General features: G+C 42.0%; 1 protein-coding gene across 5 annotated transcripts in view; it reads left to right on the top strand.

Moving 5' to 3' along the window:
• Positions 1-9,727: 9,727 nt before the first annotated feature.
• Positions 9,728-15,802, top strand: part of Smg7 (SMG7 nonsense mediated mRNA decay factor) — a 67,541-nt gene continuing 61,466 nt past the window's right edge. For 2 of the 5 annotated variants that reach the window (XM_055624442.1, XM_055624443.1), the window contains exon 1: positions 9,728-9,911. Coding sequence is in view for 1 of the 5 variants with exons in the window: in XM_055624443.1 (XP_055480418.1) it covers positions 9,883-9,911 (29 nt within the window). In the remaining 4 variants the exon portion in view is untranslated. The remainder of the gene's footprint in view (positions 9,912-15,802) is intronic. The other 3 variants (XM_055624445.1, XM_055624444.1, XM_055624446.1) reach the window with 2 other exon arrangements.

Genomic DNA, 15,802 nt, shown 5'->3' on the forward strand with positions numbered 1-15,802 from the left:
GCAAACACGAGGGCCTGAGTCTGAATCACCAGCACCTGTGTAAAAGGCAGAGCGAGTACCTGTAACCTCAGCACTGTGGAGGGGACAGGCAGATCTTTGGGGCTCGATATTTTCAGGTTCAGACAGACCCTGTCTGGAGGAAATAAATCTGGTAAGTGGTAGAGCATGGGTGTCCATATAAACACACACACACACACACACACACACACACACACACACACACACAAAGCTTTGTAGACCCTGAATTCAGAGGCCTCCTGAGTAACTAGGATTAAATGTTTGTGTCACCATGCCCTTGCTCTTATTTTCTTTCTGAATCATGCAAAATCGACAACAAACACTAAGGTTCCTAACTAGTTACATTCCAGGGAAACGAGGAAGTCCATGCTGTTAGGAGAGGCCGTAGGCATGCCTTAAACTTAAGGGAGAAGAGAATTACAAAAATTAAGAGAAGGCAAAAAGGTTAAATAAAGACAATAACCATCAAGTAAGTCTTACTCAGGGTATTACCTGCCTCTTCTCTTTCTTGGGTCGTCATTCTTCTCAGCTTTCAATGATTCTAGGAAGTGAGTTGAAAATCATCGAAGACTGTTGGTCAGTTGTATATTAGAACAGGATCAGCCTGTAAGTATCAGCGTGAGATGGGCGTTAAAAGCATAGGGACTGTCTGGAATAAGATCCTTCAGTCATCAGTATTAGTTTTAGTCTGACTTCTTCCCAGTTTCCACTCTTCCAGGCTTCTGTAACACAGCAGATAGTTCAGGCATTTAGAGAAATAAGCTGGGTTGGGCTATTGATCAGTGATAGAATATTGTCTAGAATGTATGCGGTTCTGGATTGGAGCTCTAGCTTCACAAAACAAGAAGGAAATTCCTAAAACAGCAGCTACAGCAAAGTAAAACTGAAGCTAAGTGTGGTGGTGTATAGCTATAACCTAGTCTGAAGAAAGCTGAGACAGGAGTGTCAGGTCTCAAGGAAACCCTGGACAAGTTTCATTCAGTATCTGAGGCTCCTCCCTGCTTCTCACCCCACTCCCTACCCTAAGCCCTGAGGGTGGGCTTCCCTTTCCCTTCCCCCAGCTTCTGATTCCTATATAACTCAGCCATTTTGGTTATGAGCCCCATTGGTTCCTGGCTGGCTCTATTCCTGGATCTCTCTTGGTCAGCTTGCCCCCTCTTTTCTCTTTTGTTCTCCTCTTCCTCTCATGGCCTGGTTCAGTCTAGACCATCCCAGATGCCTCTGGCTATGCTCTCCTTCATATCTACAGTAAACCTTCTCCTCAACCATACCTAGGAGCAGTTACGTCCTCACTTTTCATTCAAGGCGGAGTGTGAGTTTTAAGACCATGTCTCAACAAAACAAGGAAAAAAGTAAACTAAGATGAAATCAGCTATTGGGGCTAGTGAGAGACATCAGAAGATATGTGGAGTAAAAGTTACAAAGAGATAGTCTGTGGCAGAAATAACTGCTATTCATATTTTATTATGTTCTCACCATTTTCTGTGTACATCCATTTCACAATAACACTTCCAAGTATACTTTAGCACATGACACTACAGCCATGAAAATTGCTACCTTCTGAAAGTTTTAATTATATATTTTTCTCTTTCAAATGAGAAATAAAATTTGAAAGCATAAACTCCAACATCTCATTATTACTTTTGGTCTTCTTCATAATGCTTCTACATTTTTTTAGGGTCTCTGTGTATAGCCCTGGCTGTCCTGGAACTCCACTATGTAGACCAGGCTGGCCACTTAAACTTACAGAGCTCTGCCTGCCACTGCCTTCCTCCAAGTGCTGGAGTTAAAGGCATGTGCCACCATGACCGCCTTTGTCTCTATACTTTAAATTAGCAGATGTTCTGGTATTATAATTTCTCAGAGGTGTTTGCTTATTGGTAGTTATGGAAAATCTTTGGAGATTAAAATTTTTCTCTAGCCAACACTAGGAGAATGTGTGTGGGTGCTTGAGTGTACATTTGTGTGTGCACATGTATGAAGGACAGAGTTTGATGATGGATGTTTTGATGCCTGCTCAGCTTCTAAAAGTCATCATCATCATCATCATCATCAATCATCATCATCAGTTCCAGGGATCCAAACTCCAGTCTTTATGCTTGTTCAGCAAGGGCTTTATCCACTGAACCATTTTCCCAGGCCCCAAACTCAAAGGTTTTTAACTCAGACTTTGGATTATCAAGCTTCACAACTATTTTTTTCAGGCTAAATGACTTATGAATAAATGAGTATATGCATACTTGGTAAGTTCCTCAGGGAAGGCTGCTGACCCCTGATTTAAGAGGGCCTGAGCTTACATGTCAACATGTAGCTGACTCATTATTTGCAGAGCATGAATCACTCCATTGACTGAATTAGCTTTACGGCTTGAGGTGTGGCCCTCAGCAACACCAACCAGCTCATGCGTACCAGATAGGTGGATGTACAATTGATAAATTCATCTCATCAAAACAGAAACATATATATTAATGTCCAATTTGTGCGTATATGATTTGGAAGCATTCAGAATATGTAGGCTAAATGTTAGAATAAATTAGTACTTGTTAAAGTTTCATGCAATGGGTGAGACGTCTATTATTATAAACAGGGAGGAGGCTTGCTATGTATTAATTGTCGGGTTATGGAAGCTCTGGTTTTATTCCTATGAAACAGGAATGTTAAGAGTAGCTTCTTGGATTCAGTTCAAGCTCAGGCCACTGAGAGTCTGACCATGCTCCAGGGAGAATCTATATAACGCAGACTGGACTCATTTTTAGTTTTCTATTTTTTTTTTTAATTCTTATTTTTACTTTGGTTTTGGTGGGGGGAGGTTACAAGGGTGGGCGAGGCAGACATGGAAGGACTGGCAAGTGTGTGTGATCAGCATGCACGATATGAAATTCCCAGAGAATCAGTAGAAATGTGATATTGAAAAAAAATATAAAAATAAAGAATAGCTTCTTAAGAAGTTTTTAGTGTTTGGTGGAGAACTCACTTCTCCACGTACTTGGGCAAATGGTTATGTTCAGCTGTTTGGTAGTAATCAAGGGTTTCAAATATCTAAAAAGGGACTCACTGCTTTGGTGGCATGTTCTTTTCGGTACTCAGAAATATGGGTAACAAAATTCTATATTCTAGCACTGCGGAACAGTAGATTTGAGAGTGCACTCAACTCTATGAGTATCACAGGCAACAACTAGGGAACTATTTTTAAATTACTTTATAAACAATTTTATATTGCAGTGTCTCTAAGTTCCTCATTGTATCTTGATATAAAAGAGCAAAACAACAGAAAGAAAGTGGACATTTACAAAGGGCCAGCATTATATATCAGACAGTCAGAAAATCGCATGTATCATCATTAAAGCTTACAGGAGGTCTATAGTAGGTAAGTTTTCAGCAAAATGGAATTCGGATACTGAGAGGCAAAACCGGGAGGCCCATTCAGGTCGGTCAGCTTATGAATCTTCCAAGAGATCGCTTAGCCAAGACGGACTGAACAACTGTAATAGCAGGTCAGGTGAATGAAATGAGGCAGCTGCTCCGAAACTTTTCACTTAGTTTGGATGTAATTTATACCTATTAGTGGCTGAGTAAAACTTCCGCAGAAATGTTCATAGTCTATAATTCTACTGATTTTTGATTCTTTGAGAATGATGATTAAAGTTATTTATTAGATCAGCAAGAAGAGAGAAGAATATGTACAAATTCCAAGTAGTGTTTCTTTCTTTCTTTTTTTTTTTTTTTCTGAATCTACCAATTTTGTTTCTGTTGCTGTTGTTGATTTGCATAATTTTAGACAGGTTCTCCCTCATGTAGTCCTGACTTTCCTAGAACTCATGTATACAGTGTGCTGGCTGGTTTTGGGTCAACCTGACACAAGCTAGAGTTATCTGAAAGGAGGGAAACTCAATTGAGAAAATGCTTCCAGGCGGTCTGGCTATAGGGCATTTTCTTAGTGACAGATGCGGGAGGGCCCAGCCACTGCGAGTGCTGCCATCTCTGGGCAGGTGGTCCTGGGGTTCTAGAAAAAATAGTAGGCTGAGCAAGGCATAGGGAGCAACCTAGTAAGCAGGACCCCTTCATGACCTCTGATGAGCTCCTGCCTCCAGGTGCCAGCCCTGCTTGAGTGCTTGTCCTGACTTCCTTCAGTGACAGGCTATGATGTGGAAAGATAAGCCAAACTTGCTTTTGGTCATGATGTTTCATCCCAGCAGTGGAAAACTAAGACAACCAGGATGGTTCAGACTTGTAATGATCCTCCCTCCAATCCTATCGACTTTAAAAAATAATATTAAAAATAGAATCATTGTTTTAAACTATGTAAGACATAAATATTACCATTATTCTATCTACTTAATAGGCATATTGCAAATGTTATTGAAGAAGCTTGTAAAAGTCTTTTTTTAAAGATTTATTTATTTTATGTATATGAGTGCTCTATCTGTATGTACACCTGCATGCCAGAAGAGGGTATCAGATCCCAGTACAGATGATTGTAAGCCACCATGTGGTTGCTGGAAATTGAAATCAGGACCTCTAGAAGAGCAGACAGTACTATTAACCACTGAGCCATCTCTCCGGGCCCTCTTATAAAAGTCTTAGGAAAGCTGATATAAATACAAAGTTTATTTCTGACCTCATCTGTGTTTCTGTTTTGTCCTTATTTCAATTACCAAATCCATCATTTTGCATTCTCATCACTTCTTGTACTGTAACATCTCTACCAGAAGGTGAGTTATTCTAAGACAAGTATCATCTCTCTTTCACTGTGGTATCCATAGTAACCTGGACAGTTCCTGCAATATAATAATGCTCAGTAAATGTTGAGTGGCTAGATCAGCCAACGGTAATAAAAAGGATTCATCTTTCTTATCTCATTAACCCTAACCCTAAGCTGTTTCCAAAATGAATAGATATGAACATTTTCATAGAGTTAGTATTAGAAATATGTGATATGTTTATTATTTACTGAAGATGTGTATGCCTGAACATAAAAAATTGTTATGATTATTTTATTTAGTATGAAATTACCTTTTGGTAAAAATCTTGAAAGTATCTAACCATGAATCAAAATAAATATCTAATAATGTAGGATATCTGACATGTGACCCCTGTAAAAGGGTCACATGACTTCTGAAGGGATTGTGACCCACACACTGAGAACAGCTGATCTAGAAAACATATATACAGAACTGTATTTGCACAGTATTCAGGAAAGAAACAGAATATTTAGCATAGTTCTAGAAAATATAGACAGAGAAACAAGACAAGAGAAAGATAAAAGGAGTTACATGTAAACAGAAAAGATAAAAAACAAATTATCTCTAATTGCAGATGGCATGATACTCTACTTGAAAGACCCTAAAGATTCTACCACAAAACTCTTAGGCCCCCTATGCACTTTCGGTACAGTTTTAGGATACAAAATCTATACAAAACATCACTAGCCTTTTAAATATAGCAATAATGAACTTTATTAAAAAAAAGTCAGGAAAATATTCCATTCACAATAGCTTAAAAAATACCTTGGAATAAACTCAAACAAGGAAATGCAAGGCTCCACAGTGAAAACTTTGAGACACTGAAGAAAGATCTCCCCTGCTTGCAGATGACAGAATTAAAGGTGTAAAAATGAACATAATACTAAAAGCAATCTACATATTCAGTGTAATCTCAATCAAATTCCAATGACTCTCTTCACCAAACAATTACAGCAAATCATAAAATACATATGGATGTACAAAGAGCCTAAAATATTAAAATCAGTCCTAAGCAGAAAGAGTGATGCTGGAGGTATTATAGTACTTGATCCTCAAATTATACTAAAGAGCCATAGTGACAAAAATTATACTATACTGGCAGAAAAAAAAGCAAAACAGACATGCAAACCAATGGAATAGAATAGGGGACCCACAAGCAAACCTACACAGCAACAAAACTATCAAAAGTATACCTCAGGGAAAAAGCTGCCTGATACCATCTATTGAATGAAACTATATACATAATTCTCTACTGTGCGCAAAAACATCCTTAAACTGGACCAATGATTTATAAGACCTGGAACTTTCAAACAACTAGAGGAAAGCAGGAAAACACCTTAAGATGTAGGCATGGAAAAGAGATTTCTGAAAAGAACTCTGGTAACACAGGGTATAATCCCAAGGGTTGAAAAATGAGGTTACGTGACATTTAAAAAAGCTTCTCTGCAGCAAAGAAAACAACCACTTGAGTGAAGAAACACCTTGCATATAGGAAAAACAAAACAAAACAAAAAAAAAACCTTTGCTAACTACACATCAAATGGGATCAATATCTAGAACAGTGGTTCTCAACCTCCTTAGTGCTGTGACCCTATTTAATACAGTTCCTCATGTTGTGGTGACCCCTAACCATAAAATTATTTTTTTTTTGCTTCTTCTTAACTGTAAACTTGCTAGTGTTATGAATCATAACGAATATATGCTATGTAGGATATCTGACATGCAGCACCTGTGAAAGGGTTTCATGACTTCCAAAGGGGTTGTGACCCACGGGTTGAGAACAGCTGATGTAGAAAACACAAAGAACTGTATTTGTACAGTATTTGTAGTTGTCTTTGTAAACACCAAAATACAAATCATTAGTAAATGGGCTAAATAGACAGTTCTCAAAATAAAAATATTGGAGTGTGCAAAATCTACAGGGACCAGGGAAATGCAAATTAAAATTGCCCTGAGAGTCTATTTCACCATTCAGAATGGCTGGTATTAAGAAAGCCAGTCACAAGGCTGAAGAAATGACTCAGAGATCAAGGCTGGTCTTCCAAAGGACCTGGGTTCAACTCCCAGCACCCACATCACAGCTCACAACAGCAGGGTGGTGGTGGTGCATGTAATTCCAGCACCCAGAAAGCAGTGAGACACACAGTCTCAATAAACAAACAAACAAGTAGAAAAAGAAAATGCTGGTGAGGATGCAGCCAACAAAGACATTCTTATACATTGTAGGTGTTAATGTAAGCTGGTCCAGCCTCTGTGGAAGCCAGAGAAGTCTCTCAAGAAACTACCATCTGACTTAGCTCTGCCGCGAGGATAGATAGACCTTAAGGACTGTAAGTCATCATACTGCAGAGATACTGGCACATCCATGCTCATTGCTGCACGTTTCCCTACAGCGAAGGAACCAGCTTATATGTCCAGCAACAAAATGAGAAAATGTGGTACATATAATGAATTAAAGAAAAAAAAAAAGCCAGACTAAAAAAGATAAAATACAGTTTCTCTCATTCACAGCATCTAGATTTAAATTGTGTGTAAGTGTTATGAGAGTTCAAAGAGCACCGTAAAAAGGGAGAAAAGGTTTCAAGGGAGGGAAGGGGGGCTGATAATGAAATTCTTAAGACAATAACAGCAGAGGGAGGACTAAGTGTGGAGGGCATGAGCAAGAAACGGAGGAAAGTAGTGTAGAGGACATCAGTGGGGAGGGTGAACAAAAATATAACATTTATACATAATGGAGCCCATCACTCTGTATGCTAACTTAAAAACTAAAGTAGAATATTTGAGTATACATGGTAGAAACTTTCATTCTTTGGCTCTCCGAGTTGAAGTCGAATTCCACACACCGGAGATGTGAACTGTTTCTCACTAGGTGGCTCTCTTTCCCGTGAGTGGGCGGTGCGTTGGCGCTGGCGGAAGATTGAGGCCATTGTACTGCCGCGAGCGCGTCATAGCGCTTCATACCCTGTGCTCGCTTGCAGCATGAGGGGCCATAGTTCACTTTCTATTTCGTTAATGACAAGCTGTCCTTGAGGCTTATTTCCAAGTGGGCTGTACTTTCGTTTCCTGAGAACTCAAACACGTTCCAGCTAAACACTCTTCTAGGTTTTTAATAGGCGTTGGATTCAAAGAAAGATCTGGAAAGCGTTTGTTGAGGCAGCATGGAAAAACAGAAATCAGGTACCCAAATCAAAACCAAGATCCCACTGAAATGCTGATTTTTTTCACTATATAGTGAGGACTGTGTTCTTGGAGTTTATGACCTTACATATTCTAAAACATTTTGGGATAGCTGCTTACATAACTTTTCGATATGAATTGAAAATAAAATCTGTAAAAATGTTAATAACTTCCCTTCCCTCCAGAATGACTTGTTCTGATAGATTCCACATCATTAGGAGACATTTTTCTGTTTTAACTCTAAACCTGACACAAAATACATATACACTAAAATATTTGTTCTCAAAATGGTAAATTTTTTTCGTAGACTCCCTTATGCTGATAAATCTATGTACTTTTATACAAGGTTTTCTTCTCTAAAAACAAAAAAAACAAAACAGCGGCAAGTTCTAAAACACTGCAGAGTTTTTGAGGGGAGGGGGACCTTGGAGATCAGCCTTCGATGACGGAGTGTCATTCCAATGTGGGTACCCCTGGTAAGGATGGCAGTCGTCAGCCTTTCGGATCGCTCTCAATTCTAAATGCCTAAGAACTGCGTGCTAGCCTAGGCTGGATTCCAGCTCTCATCTTCCTCCCGGAGGGCTTGCAGGTGATACGAAGTAGGAATTAGGGGAAGGGTCGACCCAACAGGACAAGTCGAACGTTCTCGATTGCCAGTAGCCGCATCGCATCTCCTCCTTGAGGGACCCCGTCCTGGCGGGATCCCGCCTCCCAGACTCAAGCAGTTGTGGGGAAACCCCTTCCTCGCAGCCTGGCGGTGCAGTACCGCCCTCGCTTTTTCGCTCCAACCCACCACCCGGCAGCCTTCATAGCCTGCGTTTTCTTCTGGGGCCCAGCCCTTTCCCCAACCGCCTCTGAGATGAAACCGTAGAGGTGGTTTCCACCTTCAGAAGGGTGGAAATGCCCACGGTGAATGCGTTGGGCTCTCCCCGCAATTTTTGCTGGAAGAGGAAATGGACTTCACTGCCGGGATCACAATCTGCAAGCCCAGAGTTTACAAGGCAGGGAATCCAAGCGGGGAATCCTAGGCGGTTTCCCGGGAACCCGTTTCTCTAGGGGAGGGTCACCCTGTCTACATACACCAGTTACTATGACAATACAACCACAGCCTCCAGTTTCCATGGCAGCGGCCTGCCCAATCTGATTGGTTTTCTTTCTATTTCTCCCCGGGCTCCGCCTTATGTCACCGTCCTCCCACTCCCCCCCCCCCCCAACACGCTTCAGGAGTTCTTGGGGATGGGCAACTGAGAGGAAGGCCTTTGCATCACTCTCCGGCGCGCGAGGAAAGACAAGAGTAGAGGAATTGGCGGGCGGAACTGTAGGAGGAAGAGGTGGCGTTTCCGGTGGGGAAAAGTGGAGGAGTGGAAAAAGGAAGCGAGAAGTGGGAGGGTGGAAGGGCGGAAGTCTTTGAGTGTAACCCCCCCCCCCCCCCCCCGGCTGATTTGGGCCCGATGCTCGCGGTGAAACTTGGGGTTGCCCCCTCGCACGGGAGAGGAGCGGATCATTAGGGAGCCGCCAAGCGCTACCACCGACTCTCTCGTCCGGTGCGCAGGCGCCACACAACTTGATGTCCCCAAAAGGGAGCAGTATAGAGAAGCGGAAATCACCCGGAGGAACCGGCACTGCTAAAGTCTCGCGAGAGCAACCCGACTTCCTTCCTCTGGTTTTCCCTCCTCTTCCCCCGCCCCCTTCCCTTCTCCCCCCCTTCTTCCCTCCTCCCGAGCCGGAGCGTCCCTGTGTCCCACAGGCCAGAGCCGCAGCTAGAGCAGCTTTCCCCACGCCCTCCCCCTCGCCTCACTCACTCTCCCCCCGCCCACCCCGCGCCGAGCGAGGAGGAGTCGGAGAGGAAGATGGCGGCGGCCGCCAGCACCCGCGGGGTCGCGGGGCCGCTCCGAGGAGCCTGAGAGACCCACGGAGGCTTCGCGGGGAGACGCGGCGGCGGAGGATGAGCGTGCAGAGCGCGCAGTATCTCCGGTGAGCGTCGAAGCCCGGCCGAGGCGCTGTGGGGAGCGAGGAGGTTTGGGGGGCCGGGAACAGCGGACTCCGAGGTGGTGGGGGAGTTGCAGCGTCCTCCTGCCCCCGGGCCGGGGGACGCGGGCTCCGCGGGCAGCTGCGGGAGGGGGCGGGCACACACATGGCTGCCTGGCCCCCGCCGGCGGAGCTCGGCTCCCGTGGAGCCCGCGGTGAGCGGAGGGAGGTTGGAGAAGCGTGAGAGCGAACGTGTGTGCGCGCGCGCCTGTGCTCTCAGCCTACGGGCTGGGGTAGGGAGAGGCAGCCCAGGAGCAGGTAGAGACCTGGAATGAAGATGGGTGTGAAGGGGTCTGGTCCCCACAGCTGGGGAAACGTGGAGCGCCCTGACTGGAGCGATGCTTGCTGAGAGTAGAGGATGGAAGTCAGCACACCTGGGGGGTTGGGAGGGCGCAGACTGGAGGGCAAATTGGAAGAAGGGGAGACTGCAGGAAACGAGAGCTTGTTTCTTTTATCGCGGCTTGAGAGTACGAGAAATAATGCCTTCTGTGGTTAGTTGAGGTGGATAGGGGAGCCCGAAAAGGGAGGAATGGATGGGGAAATGAGGGAGAAGGGAGGTGCTATGACCAAGGTTATGTTCTCACAAGAAACTATAGTTGGAAGATACCATTCTCTGAGTCGTGTGCATTCATTAGGTGCGATGTGAGGAACTTGTAGGATGGAGATGGAGTGACGCATGGGTACTGGTGCTTGTGTGTCTGTCGGGGGTATGGGAAGGAAGCAGGAATTGATGCAAATTTAAAGAAGACACATGCCTTGACTCTGATGTCGAGAACATTTTGAATGGAAAGGCAGCAGCTGTTGTGCAGTCAGAATGGCTTCATGGATTCCGAGTAAGGGGTTGGAGGAAGCTAGAGGGTAAAATAAAACCTTGATGACAAAGGAAAATAAGATTGTTAGAGCCTGGGATTAATCGGGGAATTGCAAAGACTTTAGAAACTTAAAAACTGGGCTTTTTTTCTTTCTTTCTTTCTTTTTTTTTTTTTTTTTTTTGTCTTTCAGGAACAACTAAAAAAAAGGACAGGTCTTATGGGAAGATGCTTTTAAATAAAGTGACTTCATACGTTGTGGAAAGGGGAATTGAATAGATAGATTACTGAAGAGCTATAAATGAGTTACTATAGAGCCAGGCTTTAATCCCAGCGCTTGTGAGGCCGAGGCAGGTGGATCTCTGAGTTCAGGCCAGCCTCGTCTTACAAATCAAGTTCCAAGGGCTACTACAGAGAAACCCTTTCTCGAAAAAAATAAAATAAGGGAGAATTAGTGAAGTGAAAGAGTCAGTGTGTGAGAGCAGACCCACATATACTTACATTGCAAGAGAAGGTATGTCGTTCTGTGGTGCACGAGGTGGCTGTTCTGTCTTTCAGTAGTTATTCATTATACTGTAGAGAAGATAGTGGAATCTCTGAACCTTTGATGCATGAATTCCAGAGTTTAGCACAGCGTATATGCCTGATGTTTTAAGGTAACATCTTCTTTTCTCTGTTGCCCTTATGATTTACTATATTAAGTAAACTTTACAACAGATGAATGTAGGCACTGTACACAGAAATAGAAACTACCAGGCAGTTCTTAATCTTAAGGAATTTGCAGCTTAATAGCCAGTAGGTGAGTAAATTAACAGCGCAGACTAATATAATTATCACCACAAAAGGTACCATGTTGATGAGTCCAGTTGCAGGAGATGACCTGAGCAACTGAAGGAAGTCAGGAAAGGCTTTCTTTGTTCATTTATACACGTGTGATTCATCAGTTGTTTGGTTGATCACCTGTATGGAAGGCATTGTACTAACTGCTAAGAACAGAAAGTAAGAACTCCACCCTCTTACAGAACTTACTAGTTTGTTAGGCTTTAAAAGAAAAGAGCACTTAAACTCTAAGGCCAGACAATATTCTGACAGCTGAGGATTAGGAAAAAGATACTAAATGGTAGGATGTAGATAATAAGGAAATGGAGGAGAGAGAGTGGTGTTCAGATAGACAAGAATGTGGGGTGATACAGTTGGAAAGCATAGATAGAGTTTACCTTCTTCCTTTTTACAGCTTAGGAAAAGAAGTCCAAAAAAGTTAAGGATCATATGGTTGGTGTGTAAAAAGAAATTCAAATGCTTGTCTTTTGGCTTCAGGTCAGCTTTCTGATGTGCATTTTTTTTTGGCCCAACTGTGAATTGGGGCCTTTCTATATTCTAGGACCTGAGGCTCCACTGGTGAACAGAAGGGAGAACATAGGCGAGTCTATTTTCATAGAAAGTCAGTAAATGTGAACAGATAAGTACATGATGAGTTACTTTGAAGTGCTAGGAGGGAAAATAAAACAAGACTGTATTTTATATAAACACAGTAGTTACAGAAAACCTATTCTGTAACCTGATGCTCAAAGGGTCTTAAATTTTATGATCTTTATAGATAGACTGTGTAGACATTAAAAAGTTTGTGGTGAAGGTTTTTGGGATGTAGCTTCATTTGAAGAATGCTCACCTAACCTGCATTACATAAAATTGGGTGTAATATGGCCAGCCATTCTGGAAGTGAAAACATGAAGATCAAAAGTTCAAGGTCATCCACTATTTAGCAAGGTCAAGGCCACCCTGGGCTTCATAAGCCCATGTCAAAGACAGAAATCTGAGATGACTTGTTAAGAGGCATATGTTCATAGCTATGCTTTGAGAAGATAACTGTCATAAAATAGTAGACCGTTAGGGTTTGAAATAAGGTCTTGGCAGTAGGAAGAAGGTGTGATGCAAACGTTAGGAAAGTGTTGATACTTTTCAGTGCAAAGATAGCTTCTTTGAGAAGCTTTTGTGCTAATGTATCTTCAGCTTGGAGGGAAGAATTATCAGTGACAGGTTGATATGAATTTAGCTCTGAAGAGAAAAATGGAATGAGCAGAGTTTAAATGACCACTACATCTCCAGCTCAATTGAAAAGGCAAAAAAGTTTGTGTTAACTTCAGTTTTCCTTTCAATTTCATTTAAAGACTGCTGAGGGGAGACTGGAGGGTATCTTCAAGGAAACATGTTGAGTTTCTTTGAAAATAGAAGTTTGTTTTCAATTTAGTAGACTTATTTTATATGTATGGGTATTTTTGCCTACATTAAAATATGTCTGCATTGATGTGCAGTGACCATGGGGGCCAGAAGAGGGTGTCAGGTTCTTTGTAACTGGAGTTGTGATGGTTGTGAATGACCATGTGTGTGCTGGGAATCTAATCTGGGATCTCTGGTCCTAACTCCTAAGCCATTTCTCCAGCCCCCAGAATGTCTGTTTTTGTAGAGGTTAGAGGAGGCAGTTTGTCCTTGACTTTAGGACAAGTTTTGTTACTTACCTTTGTCAGTGGGAGAAGACCATGACTGGACAGTTTTTAGGCTGTGTGGCTGCTGCAGCTTTTCTCTTATCTGAATTTTAATTGTTTTAGTGAGTAGGGTATCTAGTATTGAAATGCTGGGGAAGTGGAAATGTAGGGAACAAGGTGGCAGCTTCAAAGAGTGAGAAATAGTACTATGAAGTAAGAAGTCTTAGTAAGAACAAGAAAGAGGGAACTAGGTAAAGGGAACTGAATTCATCTCAAGTTAAAGAAACACCACAGATGAAAAGAAAACCTGTGGAGGGATGAGATGATACTGTGAACAAGACTGCAGGTTTCCTTTGCTAGAAGAAAAAAACCCCTTTTCTCTCCTAGTACTAGGCTGGCACAACTCCTGTCCAAATAGATGTTTCAAAGACTTAATTTATATAAATTAAGAAATTTCCTTGAATATGTATGTTCTAGGCAAGAAATATTGGTAATATATTACCCAAATCTAAGTAGAAGTCAGGTGTTTTCTCTTGACTTGACAAAATGAAAGCTCTTTTAAAAAGACTTTGACACTTACATTGAGTAAAAAAGTGGACAGAATGTAGTTTTTCTATGGTGCGGAAAGGTGAGGATAGGTCATAGATAAGATTATAAGTATGGCATAATACTATACTTTAAAAGAATGAATTCTTAAGAGCTGGAAATTAACATACCAAAGGCACTGTTTTGAGTTTCTGTTGCTGTGATAAAGACCAGGACCAAAAAGCAGCTTGGAGAGAAAGGGCGTTATTTCATCTTACACTTTGTAGTCCACCATCATTCAGGAAAGTCAAGGCAATAACTGGTTCAGAAATGATAGGGGGCTACTGTTTCCTGTCTTGTTCCTTCATAGCTTACTCAGTCTGTTTTCTTTTACCATGGGGATCACCTGTTCAAGAGTGGCACCAACCCTCAAATTCTGGCTTCTCTGACAACGGTTGATCACGGAAATGCCCTACTGACTTGCCTGTAGACAATTTGATGGAGACACTTTCCAATTTGAGGGTTCTCTTCCCAGGTGACTCCAGTGTGTGTCAAGTTGACAAAAAAGTAACCAGGTCACAGAAGAATGTGGGTGAAGGAAGAACACGTTAAAGTATGAGACACAGAAAACATCAGAGTTACTTTTTCTGCAATATGAGAAAGTGGAGTAATCTTAGCCATAACATTACCAGTCAAACAGGCCAAATCCTGTTATAAAAGGTGTAAGAGATGTTACCAAATCACATCTGTTGCCGTTGTGAGAGGTACTGTTTTGTATACCTTCCAACTTTGCTTTCTTCGTTATTCTTTTTTCTGTCTTAAATTTTCTTCTATGCTTTGAGTGTTTTCAGTGAAATCAGCTTGACATTGATTTCCTGGTGTTAGACTCCTTTACAAAAAATGTTCTATAAATGTCCGCTTTGTTAAGACTTTCCCTTTGATACCTCTGTTGAAAGGACATTCTAGTGTCATATTCCATGTTAGAAACTTTAGAGCCAGAAATGAAACAGCAGCCGCAGACTTATCTTTGAGGCAACAGAAAAAATGGTTGTTATTTGAATTGGAAGGAAAATAGTTCCATATTACTGTAAGGTAAAACGCTTGATGGTAAATCTTGGCTGGGGCTGGGTAAAGTAGCAAGCATAATCTTAGACTAGAGAGAGAAGCCAGGAGGATAGAGCATTGGTAGGAAGCGATAACTAAGTGGAATGGGCTGTACTTTGTAGAACAGTCTGGTAATGCCAAGTCTGATAGGAAGCCTCAGAAAGACTTGTAAGCTGTACGTGGGTATTAATCCTTGTGGTTCACAGAGTTGTGTTGTTCCCCCTTCTTTCCACCACTTTTAGCCTCTCTAGGGTGTGAAGTAGCCTCAATTCCAGAAAATCAGTCAAACATGGCTGGCTTACCAAATATGGCAATTAAAAAAATTACTTGAGGCTTAGAAGTTTTGTTATAATGTTAATAGCACACTGGCTGCTTGGATACTGACTGGCTGAATTATCTTGGTTGGTAATTTCTGCCTTCTTTGTGATTTCAGTTGGATTAAAAATGTATACTTCCTGTCTTAGCTGTGTTTCATTTTTTGCTTTCTCATATCTGCTGTCATCTTGGAGGACAGTCACTGAGCTTTTTGTTGATGTTTTTAATGGTTAGGTTGTAGTAAGATCTGGACCCACTAGTACAGCCAGTTTCTCATGAGGTACTTGTTGGGGTGGAGAACAGTTCAAACTATAAAAGGCTATTTTGTTTTATACTGTATTAAGTTGTTGAGTCTTAACTTTAACTAGACTTTTGGGTTTTTATTTGTTGTGTGAGTTCGTGCCTGAAAGTTTAGATGGGCTAGTCGTTCAGAGATGAGCAGACAGATGTCTTGAAGAAAGTAGGTTGTTCATATGTATGCAGGTTGCCGGTGGGTGAGCATCATATATTGTCAATGAAGTTTACCGTGAAGATTTAGTTGCTGTAGCATAATTTAGCAAAGGGCCTGGGAGATTGTCACTAAAAGCTAATCATCATCGAC

This window comes from Psammomys obesus, unplaced genomic scaffold (assembly GCF_907164565.1).
Source record: "Psammomys obesus unplaced genomic scaffold, mPsaObe1.curated_primary_1811, whole genome shotgun sequence".
In the NCBI taxonomy this organism is placed as follows: Eukaryota; Metazoa; Chordata; class Mammalia; order Rodentia; family Muridae; genus Psammomys; species Psammomys obesus.